Raw genomic sequence first — 18,856 nt, 5'->3', positions numbered from 1 at the left:
ATTACAGCACGTTTTAATATGTAAATGCAAGTGCAGAATGTCAGTACACTCCCCTTTTACCTAAAACCTAATATACAGAAATCTAAATTCAACAAATAGATTATTTATATTAAGCACTAATTTTTTAAAAGATTTATATGAGAGAGAGAGAGAGAGAGAGGAAGAAACTCCAGCAGATGGATTCCCCACTGAGCTCTAGCCCAGTGCAGGGCTCAGTGGACCCTTATCCCCAACCACCACCATGAGATCATGACCTGAGCTGAAACCATGATCAGGACCTGAGTCCAACGCTCAATGGACTGCGCCACCCAGAAACCCTAACTAACACTATGAATTAATTTTAACTTCATAAAAATTCTCTATGTATAAAAATATAAAGGCCTTTTGGGAAAAAAAAATCACATTCGTCTATATACCCTTTGAGGAATATACCTACTATATAAAATAATCCTGAGAGATTATCAAAAATAGTCTGTTTTATCTCATTCTTGCTAGAATCCATATCTCAATATCTAAGTCCCCAGAGTGTATCTGAACTTGGTCTTAATAAACTAGATGAGTAGACTACATTAGCTATAAGGCTATAAAGGAGGGGCACCTGGGTAGCTCAGTGGGTTAAAGCCTCGGCTTTTGGCTCAGGTCATGATCCCGGGGTCCTGGGATCGAGTCCCATGTTGGGCTTCCTGCTCTGTGGGGAGCCTGCTTCCTCCTCTCTCTCTCTCTGCCTACTTCTGTGGATCTCTGTCAAATTAATAAATAGAATCTTAAAAAAAAAGTAATATATTTTTTAAAAAGGCTATAGAGGATATTATTTTTAAAAGACTAGAAATATTATGGACAAATAAAACTCAGAAACTTATCCTAGTAAGGAAATTACTATATTCTTATCTATCATCTATCGCTTATTATTATTATTTTTAATCCTGAGAGCACAAACCTTATCTTGAATTTATCCTCAGATTTCCAATGCCTACCACATAGTAAGAGTTGGGTGTGTGGGAAATTGATGAGTCAAGTTTCCACTCCCTCTCTGAACCCTGCCAGGATGTGAGATCATTAGGACACTCTGTGCTACGGATGACAATTGACAGTGACTGAAATAGGCAGGAGAGTAGAGGGAGACATAAAGAGAAGAAAAACCCTCCCTGGTTGGTGGAAAGCTGTGGGGTGGGGTGGGGTGGAGATAATGATTCATAGAGAAAATAATAATACACCCTATCTTTGAATTTTTATGATTTTCAAAGTGCTTTTACAAGATTCTTTCTCATTTTCTCATTAGTCGCCTGGAAAGTTATATGAGATTACTTAATATATAAACCCCATAATTCATAAAGAAAGTGAAGTACAACATATTTACTGTAAAATGTTAGGTGTTGCTTTACAGAGAAAAATGGTCAAGTGTAACTTTTTCCACTAGTGAAGGGTTATACTTATTGATACGATCAGATAAACCTCTAGGTGAATATTTACAAATTAATTGTTCTCCAAGAAAAAGTTATGACTCATGAAATAAAATAAACAACTGCCTGGTAATTTTAGATGTGAAGATATTAATGCTCCCCAAATGATACTGCCCCCCCCCCCCCGGAATGGAATTTAAAATGCATGGCAGCATACCTAAAATAATATATAACTCACAGGTGAAAATTGCCCAAATCTCAACAAGAAATAGATTTATTCAGTTGATTGCTGTTTCACTCTGGCAGATAACTTACCCTGAAAGACCCCGCCACCTCCTTTGATCCCGCTTCTCCAGTACATTCTGGGGAGCATCCGTTATTGCAGTCCTTAAAGAAGAATTAAAGTCATTAAGTAAAGCCAACTGGATAACTGCGGCCTGGGGTAATGAGGATCGGATCGCTTACCATCACACCGCGGGCTCCGCTCAGGTACCCGAGCAAACAGGGAAAGGAGGCTCAAGCACCCAGGCACCAGCCCCAAAGGAGAGCGTCCTGGGAGTGTTGTCCTTCACTTTCTACCCTTCCCGACCACGCAGCTGTTTTCGTCCTCCACCGCTGGCTTAGGGCAGACCGGTTAAATTCCAGGGTCGCCCCACAGAGCAAGGGTTCACCAGCAAAGAACAAGAAGGTAATTGTCCCCCCTTATATCCGAGTAAATAGTCTAGACTAGGGTTTTAAACCATTTATAGAAAAATCTCCCGAGCGCGCTCAGCCTCGTGGTCTTGTCAATCACTCGCGCACAATAGCAAGACTAGAAAAGGGATGAGGACGAGAATGAACCATTTTCTCCAAGGACAGGGTCCTGCAATGCAGGCGCGTGGACACCAAACCTCACAGGTTAAGGACAAAACCTCAGGGAATTAGGCAGTAATATAAAAGATGCTTAAGAACACAATGGAAGTGGGACGAATTGGGGAAAGGTGCAGACCTTTAAAAAGAAAAGAAAAAAAAAATAAAAAATCCTAATCTGCTAAATAGCTACGTGAGGGGGGTGGGGGAGGGAGGCATCCAAGGAGGCAGAAGGCTGCGGTCAAAATATTTTGAGGTGGTGAAAGCACGGAGGATGTGGCTCTCGGTTCTGGCCACCCAGAAATTCCGCTTCCCCCTCCTCCCCCAAAGCGACTTCCATGGCGACCCTCGCGTTCCCGGTGGCTGTCCGCGCCGCGTTCCACAGCGGGTCACCGGCTGGCCGTTAGACCTGCCAGGCAGGGGCCTCTCCCAAGCGGAGTTCGCGGGCTGGAGGTCTAGATTTCGCTTAGGGCTGGAGAAGGAAGAAACGGCTGGGTGGAGACAACGGCGATGCGCGGCGAAGCAGGATGATGCAGGAAACGCCAGCACTGCGCCGGACCAGGCCGGCTGGCTTCGGAGACCCCGGGTCCATTCCGCCCCCCCTTCCACAAACGCCCGGGTTCAGGTACCTGACGGGCGAGGGCCGCAGCGGCGCGGGTCGGGCTGGCCATGGGGAGCCTCCGGGAGCGCGGGGCTGCGGAGAGCGGCGGCGGCACGCAGCGCGCGGCTGGATGCGAAAGCGGGCGGCGCGGCCAAGCTCCGGCGCACGGACTGCGCCGCGCGGGCTGCCACCGCCGGGGGCCCCGCGCCAGGGCGAGGCTCAGGGAACGACGCAGTCCCTCCAGCATCCCTGGAGGAGGAGCCTCCACCGGTCGGGTCCTTCTCTCTGTTCAGTGGGGAAAACCAAAGCCCTCGTCCCCGCCACCTGGTCCCGGGCTGGGGCTCGGGAACGCGCGCCGCAGGCGAGCGCCTTTCCAAATGCAGACACTTCATGAGCGTGCTTATTTACCAAACAACCTCTGGGTAAGCGGCCTAGAAATGCCCCTCGGCCAAGGGCGAAGGCCACCTTGGGGGAAATTAATTTACATTAGGGGAGAGTTTCCTTGCACAAACCGACTAAAGGCAGTTTGCAGCTCAGGACTGGCAGCTGGGCACTGCTCTCACCTCCCACCCACCCGCACGCGCAAACTGATGAAGGAAAACGTGAATCTGGGTCTTCGATTTCTTTGCACCACCTACTCGAGTGGATTTGTTGCGGAGCTCCCAGGCTCAGTCATATCTCTACGAGCTCCTTCTGCCCCGAGACCTCGGTGCTACTTAGACCCACCCTATTCAGCGTTTTCAGGCAAAAATAGACTATGGAGAGCTCCCCAATCGAATCGAGCTTTCTGATGTAAGCCCGTGGGCGCAATATTTATAAAGGGAGCTGATAACGCGACCTTTGAAAGGGATAAGGAAGCTACTGCCTCCTCTGCTGTGTTCTCTTAGGGCAGCGTCAGCCTAAGTTATGAGCTTTTCTGGGCTTCAGAACTAATAGGAAGTGGTGACTTAGGCTGATTTATTCTTGGAAAGGAGGAGGGCCATTTATTCTGGGTAAGTGCGGTTAAATCTGGTCTGGTTTTAGAATTGATTTCATACAGCCTTCTCGACAATATAGCTCTAATCTTATCAACGCACAAGACATTCATTTCTCCCTTCCTCCTTTCCTTTCATAAAAGGCATAGAAAAGCCTCTTATGAAGCTCCAGAGACCATATAGCCCAGGCAGGTCACAGGTCCCTGGAAACCAGTCTCTTTGAAGAAATTTAAAATCAAATTAAAAATAGAAAGTACAGACTAAACTCTAAGGCTGCCATTTTCCAACCTTGTCCCCATGCCTAAAAATAAGAAACCCTTGGCTGAAAAATTAACAATTGATTTGCATTCAAAAGCTTGATTTAACGGACTACACCAGACATGTATTAAAAGCCTATAATTGTTTTAAAGGTAGATACTACACAGCTCCAGTTTTCTGGCTATTTTACATATTACTTGTAAATCCTTGCTTTTCAGTCAAGAAAGCATATATAATACAAGAATGAGGTTATTAAAGAATTACCACAGTGCCACTTGTACCTCTCATCTTGTCAGAGCCAAACTTTGCGCAAGGGTATCTGTATTAACTGCTTCTACTTCTTCCCACTTCAAGTGGCTGCAGCTGGATTCCTGTCCAGTTGTTCCACCTGAACAAGACTCCTAATAGCCTTCATTTTGCTCAGCCCAATGGTTTTGCTTCCTGTACATTTTCTTTCTTTCTTTCTTTTTAAAAATTTATTTATTTGACAGAGAGAGAGATCATAAGTAGGCAGAGAGGCAGGCGGGGGGGGGGGGGGGAGTATGCTCCCTGCTGAGCAGAGAACCCCATGTGGGGCTGATGTGGGGCTAGATCCCAGGCCCCTGGGATTATGACCTGATCCAAAGGCAGAGGCTTTAACCCACTGAGCCACCCAGGTGCCCCATGCTTCCTGTGCATTTTCATGGCTGACCCTATGTGGTAATGGCTCTCAAAAACATTTTGTCAGTCCACCACTCTCCTGAGCAGTAAGTATTTACAGCCAAAAATATAAGATATTTATTTTGTAGGTAAAATTTGTGAAGGCAAAGGCTCTAGGTGCTGGGATGCAGTGTGAGCCTACCTCCATCCCATTATCATGCAATGCCTTTAGCCATCTAGAAAAATGTTACTTTGTTGAAAAGCAACAATAAATTCTACAATGTAAAACTGCAAAAGTAACAAGCACCACCTGTGTTTTACCAGCCTCTAATAATGGAATGTATACTGCTTGGAAAGGTCTGGAAAAGCTTTCCAGCCAGGGATTCTTAATTAGAGACCTGACGGATAAAACATATTTACTACAAGAAGGGATGAAAAAACATCTGGGGTGAAAGTGAATTCCAGGAAAGGACATCTCTGAGGGGAGAAGGAACATGGTGCTTACAGGAAACAAGAGAGCCAGGGCTGGAGTGGAGAAAGCAGAGGGTTCAGGGGGAGGCTGGGAGCATTGGCAGAGAGCCAACCACGCATAATGCCTCATAAAGTTAAAGGATAATTTCCCTGATAAAGGTAAAAGCATGACTGTCACATACATATAAAATGAACTTGTATTATAGTCTGTAGTCTTGTATTAATTCCTGTAATGAAGTTACCAGGCAGATGTTAAAACTTACTCGAAGAACAGACACATTTCTGAGACAGAAACAGTGACATCAATTTGTGATGGACATAAAACTAGCTTCTTCCACAATTGAGAAGCTAAATTAACTGAACCTTGACCCTCAGAATTTATTTCACGTGTATTGACAAGAATGATTTTTGCGGGGCACCTGGGTGGCACAGTGGCTTAAGCCTCTGCCTTCAGCTCAGGTCGGGATCCCTGAGTTCTGGGATCAAGCCCCACATCACATTGCATTGGGCTTTCTGCTCGGCAGAGAGTATGGTTTCCCCTCTCCCTCTCTGCCTGCCTCTCTGCCTACTTGTGATCTGTCAAATAAATAAATAAAATCTTAAAAAAAAAAAAAAGAATGATTTTTGCTTTCCTATCCATTATCTGTAGAGTAAATCAAAAACAGTGAAACAACATGAAAACACAATAAAAACTGATGGGAATCCTAAGAACAAGCAAAGCCATGGAAAGGTTAGATTAGGTGAGGGATGGAGGTAGAAGCGGACAAGATAGAAAGCACACTCTGGCTGCAGTTTGAAGACTGGAGCAGGGTCTGGATGGAGTGAAATGGGTTTATAAGAAAGCTATTACAGAACCCACATAAATGATGACCCTATTAATAAGATGGACTTGGCAGGTGGTAGGTGACCCAGTTGAAAAGAAGCAGCCAGATTTCAGCAATCTTTCTTTTTTTTTTTTTTTTTTTTAAAGATTTTATTTATTTATTTGACAGAGAGAAATTACAAGTACACTGAGAGGCAGGCAGAGAGAGAGAGAGAGAAGGAAGCAGGCTCCCTGCTGAGCAGAGAGCCCGACGCGGGACTCGATCCCAGGACCCTGAGATCATGACCTGAGCCGAAGGCAGCGGCTTAACCCACTGAGCCAGCCAGGCGCCCCCAGCAATCTTTCAATAGAATGGACAAGAGAAGGAACAGGGAGAGAGAAGTGCCAAGAAAGGCTCCTTCGATTCTGGCTTGCTCTTCTGGTTGGTGATATTCACTAAGAAAAATGGAACACTGAAAGACGATGTGGTTTGAGGGGATAAGCAGGAATCTGGTTTGGGGCATACTGAGTTTTGGGGCATCTCTGAGACTGGCTGTTGGAGATATGCTTGTCTGAAGTTCAGATGAGAAGTCTGATTTAGAAGTCAACATTTGAGGAGTCCGTGGCATGGAGCTGGTAACTGATGCTATGGGTATGAGTGAAAATGTTACATCCGTGCTTCTGTAAATGGGACAATAGTAACACTTCATGTTTGCCAGTTGGGATGGAGTATCATAACATACATACCATATGAAAATTATTTAGAACATTGTTTAGTAAGTGTTAATACCTCAATAAATAAAAATAGTGATCATTTATCTCAGTTGGCATTTTCTTAAAGGGCCAGATAGTAAATATGTTAGCCTTTCCCTAGGGCTATGGGGTCTTTGCTGCAATTACTCAGATCTGTCAATGTATTTCAAAGCAACCATAGGCAGTATGTAGAAGAATGGGCATGGCTGGGTTCTCATAAAACTGTATTTACAAAAATAAGACAGAGCAGATTGGCCAATTGGTTGTAGGTTGCAGACTCTGACCCAAGGCAGTTGCCCTAACTAGAAACCTGAAGGTTGTCCTTCAAACACAACTAAGTGATTGCCAATATCTATACATTCTAGCTCCATATATCCTGACAGTCGCCATTTCTCCAGACCTATTTCTGCCATCCCAGTACCAAATAGCCTCCAAGTAGCCTCCCCATCTTCAGCCTTGCTTCCTTTTAAAGCATCCTTAGCATGTATAGAAATCCTCTCCAGATGCAAATCTGAACATATCCCTTGTAGGCTAAAAAATCCTCACTCATCACTCTTATGACAAATATTTTAACAAGCTCTTCCACCATCCCAAATTATGATTCCTGCCCAACTAACTCCCTGGCTCACCTTTTGCTGCTCTCCCTCTCTCCAGCCACACATTTAACTGTTTGAGTCCTTCTTCACACCAGGACTTCTTGTAGCTGGCCATCTGCCTTAAAAAAAGCCCCCCTGCCACTGGATGGTTGTCTAATCCTTTCTCAGTTTATATGGCACTTTGTCCTCAGGGAGGCACCCCTGAACCCTATCAAGGTTATCATGGGCTCTTCTGCTATCTATTTCCATAGAATTTTTTTCCACTTCAAAATAACTGCCGTACTTTAATTATTTGATTATTGTTGCTCTAATTTTTATGATGGTAACTTATGCCTATTTGTCAACCTAGAAGTCCTCCCTCACTCAATGCCAGGCACACAGTTGAGATTTATCTGTTATACTGTAGCTCTCTAATTTTTAAAAAGTATATTTTAATATGCTTTGGAATTTCCACTGCCAACATTTACAATATAACAGACTAAAAATGTCCTCAGAGCCCACTTGACTTCTAGACCGTAGGCTTCTTTCTTCACTAAAAGTCTCTCCCTCACCCTAAATCTTTCTCTTTCCTCTGTTCTCTTCCTTCTGCTATTCCTTCTCTCCCTTTAACTGGGTTTTCAATGTATGCTGTTAAGGGACTGGACCAGTGCTTCCCAATAGAACTTTCTACAACGATGAATATGTTCTCTACCTATACCAAGCCATATGGGGCTACAGAGCATTGAAATGTGGTTAGTGTGCCCAAGGTACTGAATTTTTAATTTTGCTTAATTTTAATTAATTTTCTTTTATATTTTATTAGCCACATGTGGCTCCCATCTCAGTGGAGACTTTAGTATGGTCATGTATTTGGTCCTAGTGGAGGGTTGGTACCCTGGTTCTATCAATTATCAGCTGTATGACCTTTGGCAAATTACCTGTTTTGAGTCTCACATGTAAAATCAGAGGAATAAGGCAGTGATGAGATTCAGCATGAAGATGTGTATAAAGGACCCAGCAATACTTAGCATCTTGGTATTGCTCAATAAGTGTTAGCTACTGTTACATTTCTACTTTTAATTTTTAAAAATCACGATTCTTTCTCACTTAAAGGTAGCTCTTTGATTATATTAATGATCAGAACAATATTATATGGGGGGGGCTTAAAAATATGTATTTAGCCCTTTGAGGGACTTTTTACCCAAAGATTTATTTATTTATTTTAGAGAGACAATGTATGGTGGGGGAGAGGGGAGAGAGAGAGAGAGAACCCCAAGTAGACTCTGCACTGAATTCAGAGCCTGATTCGGGGCTTGGTCTCATGATCCTAAGATCATGACCTAAGCTAAAACCAAGAGTCAATGCTCAACTGACCAAGCCATCTAGGCACCCTCATTGTTTCTTTTTATTTCTTTTTTTAAGATTTATTTATTTGACAGAGATCACAAGTAGGCAGAGAGGCAGGAAGAGAGTGGGGGGAAGAAGGATCCCTGCTGAGCAGAGAGCCCGATGCAGGGCTTGATCCCAGGACCCTGAGATCATGACCTGAGCCCAAGGCAGAGGCTTAACCCACGGAGCCACCCAGGCACCCCTGTTTCTTTTTGTTTTTTAATGAAATATTTTTAAAAGGCCCAGTTTGGTTCTCAAACAAATTGCATACCTATGATTTACAAGTTTCTGCTTGCCATTTGGAAGGCACAGAGAGACGAGTCACAGCTTTTAGCTGTCCTGAGAAAGCCCCACCTCACATCTTGAAAGGTGAATGGGAAAGAAATCTTGACAAAAGGATTAGTTGGGCTTATTTTAATGCCACACCCCTTTAACCAAGTAAAATGAATACAACATTGTAGTATATATACATAGTTACTATATCTGTTTCTTAGTGCTGTGGTAACAAAGTGCCATAAACTGGCTGGCTTAAAACCACAGATAAGGGGGCACCTGGGTGGCTCAGTTGGTTAAGCATCGGACTCCTGTTTTCAGCTCCAGCCATGATCTTGCCGGTTAAAAGATGGAGGCCCAAATTAGGCTCCACGCTCAGTGCAGTCAGCTTGAGTGTCTCTCTCCCTTTCCCTCTGCCCCTCCCGTCCTAAAATAAATAAATAAATCTTTAAACACATGTACACTGTCTTGCGGTTCTGGGGGCTAGATGTGGGCAGGGCCTGGCTTCCTTTAAAACCTGAAATGGAAAATTCTCCCCTCCCTCCCTTCCAGCTTCTGGTAACCCCAGGTGTTGCTTGGCACACAGCTGCAGCTGTAGCTGTAGCTGCAGCTACAGTCTCTGAGGCGAGATTATAGGTGTCTCTATTTCCCTCTTCTCGTAAGGACACAAGTCATACTGGATTAAGGGCCCCTCCTATTTTAGCTTTACTTCACTCTAACTTGATTACATCTGAAAAGACCCTATTTTCAAATAAGATCACATTCACAGGTAGTTTAGGATTTCAGCATATCGCCTGGGGGGACTCAATTCAACCCATAACAGCTAACTAACTTTATTTGAAATATAATGATATGACATCTTTAATGTCATGCTCTCTACTTTGAACAATAATTTTACCAATAAAAGGAAGTGATTTACAAAGCAAAAACAAAAAATATGACTTTCACACAATGATGTTCCATTATGACTCGATGATTTTATGAGACCAGATTCTTAATAAAATTTACTCACTGTCTAGGAAACGTCAATCTCAAAAGCAAAAAAGCATAGCTCTAGATGTTTCCCTTCCCTTTCTCACCCCATTCAGTGAGTCACTAATTCATACTGAGACTTCTGCCTGCACATTTCTTCTCCTGCTTCTCTCCTTCCCTGATGGTCCTCACCTGATGGTGGTCTCCCCAGTGGTCCCCTTGGCCCTATAAGGATGAGGCCACCTTCTCTATCTGATACATCCTCCATGCTATCATCTGAGTGCTTGCTCTGAAAAGCTTTTTCTAAACCAGTCACTCCCCAACCCAAAACCATAATAATATCTGCTACTGATCCAGCCAGTTATGATATTCTGGACACTTTGTGTATACATTTTCTTACCTAATATTCAAAAGTGTCCCCACCCCATCCCATAGATTCTATTTTCTCGATTTTTCAGACAGGTCAGCTAAATTCCCCAAGATCGGAGAACTCTAGGTGAGTCGGTTTGACCACAAAGTCTGTGATCTTACCTATAATTCTGAGTTATTCCAGGAGTCCAAATGTTATGATTATACACCCCATCAGGAAAAACATTAGCATTTATGGCAGACTGTATTTTTCAAGGATGGCCATAATAGTATCTTCTGTTATATATACTCTTCTGCCCAACCCCATCATGGGGTGGCTTATTTTCCCTCCCCTTTTGAATCTCGTAGGCCCTGTGACTGTTTTGACCAACAGAATATGGCACAAATGTAGAGGTAACACTGTTCCATTTTGGGGGGCATACTTTCATTGACCTGGCAGCTTCTGCTTCCTTCCTCCTGGAAGGCATTTGTGTCTCCCCCATTTGGAATCCAGACACCATTCTGTAGAAAGCTCGAATCCCATGGAGAGACCATGCGTGGGCTCACAAAAACCCAAATGAGCTCCCAGCCAACATTCAACATCCACTGCCAGCCACATGAGTTCTATCTTGAACATCCAGCCCTGCAGAGCTTCCAGAAGTCTGACTGAAACCACGTAAGAAACCCCAGGTTAAAAGTACCTTGTTGAGCCCAGATGACCCACAGATCATGAAAAATAATAGTACATTGCTGTTTTGAGCCACAAACCCTTGGGTTGTTTGGTTACACGGCAATGTTAACCAAAGCAGCATACAAGTCTAACATGTTTGCTTAGTTATTTATGAAAATAACCTAATACATAATAAGTCATACACACAAATAGTTGTAAAAAAGATGACATAATCATGAAATAATTCACATTTTAAAACATCTTTAAAGTTACGGTTGTTTTCTTATTCCATCCTTGGCTAAAGGCCCAATATACACAAGACCCAAGTAATCATTAATGACAGTAGATATAAATCCCTTTTAAACAGTCTTGATGACACTAAAATTCTATGGCCCACTGCTATCAGTTCTGATTAAATCATAATATATATTTTTAAAGATTTTTATTTATTTATTTGACAGAGAGAGACAATGAAAGAGGGAACACAAGCAGGGGGAGTGGGAGAAGGAGAAGCAGGCTGAACAGGGAGCCTGATGCAGGACTTGATCCCAGGACCCTGGGATCATGACCTGAGCCGAAGGTAGAAGCTTAACGACAGAGCCACCCAGGCACCACTAAATCATTAATATTTTTATCTTGGAACATGAATAATGGAGAACTTGTAATAACTGAAAAAAATATTAGCTGTCTTATTTTTGTTTGATCCTTGTTTTTACGTTCCCAATATTTTCTTTATTCTGACTTTATGCTTTTAATTTTTTGCATTTGTTTTGTTTGCAGATATCTTTTTTTTTTTAAAGATTTTTATTTATTTACTTGACAGAGAGAGATCACAAATAGGCAGAGAGGCAGGCAGAGAGAGAGAGGAGGAAGCAGGCTCCCTGCCGAGCAGAGAGCCCGATGCAGGACTCGATCCCAGGACCCTGAGATCATAACCTGAGCCGAAGGCCGCGGCTTAACCCACTGAGCCACCCAGGCACCCTGCAGATATCTTTTAAGGCCAGTTTTCCTTTTTGCAAGGATTATCAATTAATACTGGCTGGCATAATCTGTAAATCTTCTTAACCAAGTTCCCATCAAGTGCCACAACCACAGCCTGCTGAGAGAGGGCAAATGCAGAAGGCTGCACAGGTGGCCCCTTGGGAGAGGTGAAGCTGCCCCTCCGCTCCCCGAGGAAAGCTCAGGACATGTGATCAACTGATACCCAGGCGGAGCACATGGTGCCCAAGTCAACCCCTGTGAGTTCAATACAAGCAATTTTTCTGACCTAGTAAAGAAAACTCATATATAACCAATGCTTCCAGCACCCAGTGTTCTTTGTTGCAGAACCTGGGTGCACACACTCCACTTTGAAACCACTGGGCTCGGGACACCTGGGTGGCTCAGTTCATTGAGCAGCTGCCTTCGGCTCAGGTCATGATCCCAGCGTCCTGGGATCGAGTCCCACATTGGGCTCCTTGCTGGGCAGGGAGCCTGCTTCTCCCTCTGCCTCTGCGTGCCATTCTGTCTGCCTGTGCTCGCTCTCTCTCTTATAAATGAAACCATTGGGCTCACTGTGCTCAGCGCTGAGCTCAGTCTACGTATGGGGGTCTGCACTTTCTGCAGCTGCCCCTCGAGGTTCTTTCTTCATCTCTCCCTTCCTGACCTTCCTCTCACCCTCATTTGCACTTTTCATTTTCCTCTGCACACAGAAGAAACCCTCAGCATGGCAAACTCTGGGTCATCGTGCAGTACCCTAAACAGAAGTGACAGATGGACAGAGAGGAACAGACACCTGAGGATTCCAGATAGAATCTAGTCTAGAAATAGCATTTCACATTCAGAAATAAGTAAGCTTTTAATTTTGCTTCTTACCAAAATAGAATCACATATGAACTCTGAGAGGGAGAAATTAATCCTAATTAAATGAGGCCGGTTTTTTAAGATCCAGAGTATTATATCCTGGATTGCTTTAGAGAACATTTTGTTTTACACCAGCCCATAAGTAGCTGTTGTGTTGGTAAGAGACCAGGTTAATCAACTTGGAGGAAATAAACAGCAAGAAGAAAAGGCTCTGGGCTACAACCCAGATGTATTAAGTTTTACTCATGGTTGTTAAGTGCATTATTTACAGCGGAACCCACAATATATGACCACTAAGATAAACTGGTTTTAATTATGTGGTAAATGGTCGGAGGGGGATGAGATGTGGTTGATGATTGACACTGAGCAAAAGATAAGCACAAAGGAAAATGTGGTATTTGGGGATACACTAATCTTTTGGAAAAAGTTAATGGAAATGCTTTTCCTGGGGCACTTGGGGGGCTCAGTCGGTTAAGTGTCTGCCTTCAGCTCAGGTCATGATCCCAGAGTCCTGGGATCGAGCCCCCTGTCAGGCTCCCTCCTCAGTGGGGAGCCGCTTCTCCCTTTCCCTCACCCTGCTGCTCCCCTGCTTGTGGTCTCTGTCAAATAAATACATAACATCTTTAAAAAATATAAAAAATAAAAGAAGAAAATGCTTTTCCTGTGTGTAACACATCCTCAAGAAAACATAAAATACCAACTTCTCTTAGCTACGTCTCTTTTGCTCTTAGATATGCCGTTCTCCATCAGAAGTAAACAGAGTATTTAATACCCCTTTGAGAACATTCTAAATATGCAACAGAGACACAGATGGGAAGAGAGTCTACCAAGCTTTCTCCTGCTGACAGTAGTGCAAGGGCACAACCCACAGATTTGTCATTTCTGATCTGCTTTTTAAAATAAACCTCAAATAATCTAATTTTTTAAAAAAGATTTTACTTATTTATTTGACAGACAGAGATCACAAGTAGGCAGAGAGGCAGGCAGAGAGAGAGAGAGAGAGAGAGGGAAGCAGGCTTCCTGCGGGGCAGGGAGCCCGATGCGGGGCTCGATCCCAGGACCCTGAGATCATGACCCGAGCTGAAGGCAGCAGCCCAAACCACTGAGCCACCCAGGCGCCCCTCAAATACTCTAATTTTAACATGGAGAGATCAAGCCTGGAGGCCTGCCATGCGTCTGTCACCTGGATGAAATAAGGACCCACTCTCTTCAGTGTTCCTCTCCAGCCTTGATGATTCACAAACCAGAGTCAAGGCACGGAAGAGGCAAGATTTTTAACCAAAATGGCATTGCCCCTGCTGCTTCCATCTTTAACATAGTCTGAACGGAGACTATGTCTGTCAACGCACGCCAAAACTTCTGGTTTCTAATGCCATCCTCCACCCCGAGTGGGAGAGAAGCAGCAGTAAGGCAGACAGGAAGCCTGGTAGTGGGTTTATGGTGACTTGATTAGACAAGGTTTTTCTGACACTATAACGTGAACCATCTGATTTCTTTATGTTCTGGTGGCTTGCCAGACAATTCAGAGTGAATGAAAGAAAAGCTTTTTCTTTGTAGACTCGGAGAAGGGCTGTTATGTAATGGCAGGTAGGAAAGAGAACCAGCAAGATGCTTCCTCCTTAAATGTGCACCTGCAGGATGGAACTGGGAAAGACTTAAAGAAGGCTAGGAACCTGGGAATCGATTTGCTTCCTAACTTGCATGCTGCTTCGGGAAGTCCTCCTGCATCCCCAGGGCTGTGATTGGAGGTTGGAGATGCTAGTTTAGCCTTATCCTTGCTAGAGTAGTTGTAATGCTAGATTACTGCCCTGCTTGTTTGCGCACCAGTACCCGCCTGTCTGGGCACCGACTTCATTGTGTCTTTCTTTCTTCCTTCCTTTTGTTCTTTTTTCTTTTAAGATTTTATCTATTGGGGGGAGAGAGAGAGCGAGAGCATGAGTGGGGTCAGGAGGGGGGACAGAGGGAGAGGGAGCAGACGCCCCGCAGAGCAAGGAGCCTGATGTGGGGGCTCGATCCCAGGACGGTGAGATCATGACCTGAGCCCAAAGGAAGACGCTTAATAACTGAGCCACCCAGACGCCGGTCTTTTGGATTTCCAATACTTAACACATAACCAGGCCAATGTGAGAACCTCAAAAAATATTTTCTGAGTAAACTGTTTGAATATATAAATCCACCACATTTTTATTTAAAGTAAAAATTGATATGATGGATGTCAGCTAAACTTATTGTGGTAATCCAAAAAAATTGATAAACAAAATGCCATATTACACACACACACACACACACACACACACGGGGAGAGAGGGAGAGGGAGAACAGAAAAACAGAAAACTGGTACCTATATAAACTCTATTGCATTAGGCATAGAAGAATCAAAAACAGATTTTCAGTGAGGTGATTTGTTCAGGCTCTGTGTCATAGATATACTGAACCCTATTTGCTAAAACTGCCTGTATCTATTAATAAGATAGTTTGCTAATCCCCTCTAGTTTCTGTGTAGTCCCCTTGGAACTTTTTTCTGAGTCTTACTAAGCCATGAGTTCTGAGTTCATTACAAGACTTTGTTTCAAGCTCCAGCTCCATTATCTAGAGAGATGTGACCTTGATGCCTCTAAACCTCACGTTTGTATCTTTGAACCTCAGATACCTTCCCTGCAGAGGTAAAAATGAAATATGTAAGTGAGAGCATTTTGCAAACCATTGAATAGAGTCTGTCACAGTTGTTTCTTCAATCTAACGGAAGGTTACCAAGCTTATAAAGAGACCCTATAATACAGCAGTGAAGCACATAGTCTGGGGTGACATTGCCAGATTTCATAGTTTGGCAAGCTGGGTCTAGTTACTGCGCTTCTCTGTGCCTCAGTTTCTCCATTTGTGAAATGCTATTCATGAACACTGAATGAGAAATTCACGCAAAGCCCATGCCAGCACCCAGTGAATTCTCAATTAATGGTAGTTATAATTAATAATTACAGTGAAGATTCATCAGTATGAATCTGAGGGGATTTAGAGAAAATTTGGCATCTGTGAAACTGGAATTATTTATAATTTTAGAGAGAAGAAAGGCTCCATAGATACTTCATTTGTCTATAAACCAAACCTTGGGGCATGGCTTCCTGAAAACCCTGCTGCCTGGTTGAGAAGTGGTGGTTTGACCTTAGATGCTCCATAAATCTTCTTGGCGAACCAACAGCTCAGTGTGGTCAGACCTTCTTCCATTGTACTAGGAGAGCCAGTATTTTTGTTTGTTTGTTTGTTTGCCTTTCTTCAGATTACTGGAGTAATCTTCTACTGGAAATCCTTTACTGTTTGGATCTGGTATAGTCCTCAAGTGACTTAAAACTCACCTCCTCAAAAAAGTCTCTACTTAAAAAAATTGGTATGGAAGCTCCTTCTCACTAATGATGATGGCAAACATTTTTCTCCCCAGTATAAGTAATAAGCCCAATATATGACATTCTCAGTTTACAAAAGAGACATATTCTAAGGCTTCTAATATGCAAATGTTTTGCCACAGATGGCTTTTATTCTTTTTTTTTTTTAAAGATTTTATTTATTTGTTTGTCAGAGAGAGAGAGAGAGAACAAGCAGGCAGAGGGGCAAGCAGAGGCAAAGATAGAAGCAGGTTCCCCACTGAGCAAGGAGCCGGATGTGGGACTCAATCCTAGGATCCTGGGATCATGACCTGAGCTGAAGGCAGAGGCTTAACCAACTGAGCCATGCAGGCATCCCACCACAGATGGCTTTTAAATAGCAATTCAGCTTGTGCATTTGAATGAAAGTAAAAGCAGAAGTTATGACTTTCAATGCTGCAATCACCTGTTGTGTAAAAACAGGCTCAACAGTAAAGAACTGCACTTCTCTCTACCAATCTATCTTCTGTCATAAAAAATAGGCAGTTTTAAAAGTGTTAGCATTTGTGTGTTTTATGTTTACCTGGTGTTTTTTGCTGTGGTGATTCCAGCTACTTCAAAACATCAGAATAATAGCCTATTGGTCATAAATTATTTCTGACCAAATAAAATAGCCTATAACAGGTCTACGTTTGCAGTGCAGCATCACCACACAGCTCTTTAAAGCAGACAGCTGTACAGAGGAGAGGAAGTATGGTTTAGTCACAGGAAACTCCGTGACGTAGAAGATAAGAAAGATTAATGAGAATTATTTGGGGCAGGTCGTGTTAGGATTATTAAGGAACATCTATGCCAACAGTTGGGCAATGGGGAGTCTTTTTAAGGCACTGGATTCAAGAAGTCAGAGGCGCTATCATCCTCCTGAGAAGGTATGACACAGGTTGGAGCAGGAGGAACTGGAAGAAAGGTGCCCTTCTGGAGCATATTCCAGCCCTCTGGGGCCTGACATGGAAAAAAAAGAAAAGGGCAGACAGTGAACGGGGCAATTCTGGGCACTGCCCCAATGGCTGGCAGACAAGGGGGGCAGGCCAGGTTTCACTATGAAGCCTTCAGTCTCCCCGCATGGTGTTTACATACGCAGGCATGAATGCACAGTTCTCACGGACGAAGGACTCCTTGAGTATGAAGCTGTTCTAAATCTGGAGCCACAGAGCCAGTTGCCTCTGGGATTCTGCCTGGAGTCTAATTTGTACTCTCTGTCAGCTGCCACGCAATATGGTCCTTGTGGCATTGAGGCATGTTCCATCCCAGCCTCAAAGCTTTCTCAGTGCTTTGCTTTCTTGATCCGAAGAGCTATCACCTCCCTGACAGATCTTCGGTCTATTTAATGAGATATTCAGTAGCATTCCCTTCACCTCAACACAGCCAATGGACAAACTCTGTAAGAAATACAACTACAGAGGCACCTGGGTGACCCAGTGGGTTAAGCATCTGCCTTCAGCTCAGGTCATGATCCCAGGGTCCTGGGATCGAGTCCTGCGTCAGACTCCCTGCTCAACCAGAAGCCTGCTTCTCCCTCTGCCTCTGCTTCTCCCCCAACTCGTGCTCTTTCTCTCTCTCTCTCTAAGTAAATAAATAAAATATTTAAAATAAAGAGAAATATAATTGTAGAAGGAGTGGATTTATGCTATATCTTTGGTACATTTTGTTTTAATAGTTCCTATTAGTCACAACTTGAGAACCTCCAGAGTTTCTGTCAAAATCCACTCCATGCGCTTTCCCCACTTCGTAACCTTCTGCCATGAATGTGTGTTTACTGTGCAGACTGCCAGGGACACATCACAGGAAAACATGAAGAGAAGAGGGTGGAAAACAAGGGAAAAGTGTCTTAGTCTATCTGGGCTGCTGGAACAGAATACACAGACCGAGAGCTTATAAACAACAGAAATTTCTTTTGCACAGTTCTCGAGTCTGGAAATCCAGAAGCACAGTGTCGTCCTGGCTGGTGAGGGCCCTCTTCTGTGTTACAGACTTCTCAGTGTCCTCACATGGTGGAAGAGGCAAGGGATCTGTCTACAGCCTCTTTGGAAAGGCATTAATCCTAGTCATGAAGGATTAGTCATTTCCCAAAAGCCCCACTTCCTAATACCATACCCTTTGGGGGTGACATTCAGCATGTGACCTTTTTTTGGGGGGAGGGGATACATTCAGAGCATAAAATAAGTTCCAAATTATTTAATACTTGTGAGGTAGTGAACACACACACACATTTTAGTGAAAGAAGCAGCAATCCTTATAAACTGGCTTGTGAACCTGTTGCTCCCATCGAATGAGTCATCAAAGATTTGAGAGTTAATTCATTTGTAGGTCATTGTCACCTGACAAAAAGGCATGAGCGTACACCAACAAACACAAGATGCTCTTTAACGAATGGTTAACACACTTCGTAATAACAACCCCCCTCTATCAGATGTATCTTCCATCAGGCCCTTAGTTCCACACACATTTTATACTCACAACACTATAAGGTAAGATAGGATAACTATAAATCCTATTTTTTTTTTAAAGTTTCATTTATTTATTTGACAGAGAGAGATCACAAGCAGGCAGAGAGGCAGGCAGAGAGAGAGGAGGAAGCAGGCTCCCTGCTGAGCAGAGAGCCCGATGCGGGACTCGATCCCAAT

At 43.6% G+C, this 18,856-nt stretch overlaps 2 protein-coding genes across 6 annotated transcripts in view; one reads left to right on the top strand and one right to left on the bottom strand.

Annotated features, from left to right (window-relative positions):
• BCAT1 (branched chain amino acid transaminase 1) overlaps window positions 1-18,856 on the bottom strand; it is a 108,020-nt gene that overhangs the window by 71,349 nt on the left and 17,815 nt on the right. The window contains exons 1-2 of one of the 3 annotated variants that reach the window (XM_059402802.1): window positions 2,879-3,176; window positions 1,716-1,787 (exon numbers count right to left, since the gene is read on the bottom strand). In XM_059402802.1, the coding sequence (XP_059258785.1) occupies window positions 1,716-1,787; window positions 2,879-3,097 (291 nt within the window). In that variant the 5' untranslated portion in view covers window positions 3,098-3,176. Of the gene's footprint in view, window positions 1-1,715; window positions 1,788-1,865; window positions 1,967-2,878; window positions 3,177-18,856 lie in introns of those variants that run through there. The other 2 variants (XM_059402804.1, XM_059402803.1) reach the window with 2 other exon arrangements.
• The window catches only part of LOC132019565 (uncharacterized), a 34,739-nt gene continuing 17,987 nt past the window's right edge, over window positions 2,105-18,856 (top strand). Inside the window, exons 1-2 of one of the 3 annotated variants that reach the window (XR_009404804.1) lie at window positions 2,105-2,874; window positions 6,185-6,793. Coding sequence is in view for 1 of the 3 variants with exons in the window: in XM_059402805.1 (XP_059258788.1) it covers window positions 2,524-2,874 (351 nt within the window). In the remaining 2 variants the exon portion in view is untranslated. Of the gene's footprint in view, window positions 2,875-6,162; window positions 6,794-18,856 lie in introns of those variants that run through there. The other 2 variants (XR_009404805.1, XM_059402805.1) reach the window with 2 other exon arrangements.

This window comes from Mustela nigripes, chromosome 6, assembly GCF_022355385.1.
Source record: "Mustela nigripes isolate SB6536 chromosome 6, MUSNIG.SB6536, whole genome shotgun sequence".
Classification (NCBI taxonomy): Eukaryota; Metazoa; Chordata; class Mammalia; order Carnivora; family Mustelidae; genus Mustela; species Mustela nigripes.
Note: the sequence above shows the minus strand (reverse complement) of the source record. Positions and strands in the feature narration are given on the sequence as shown.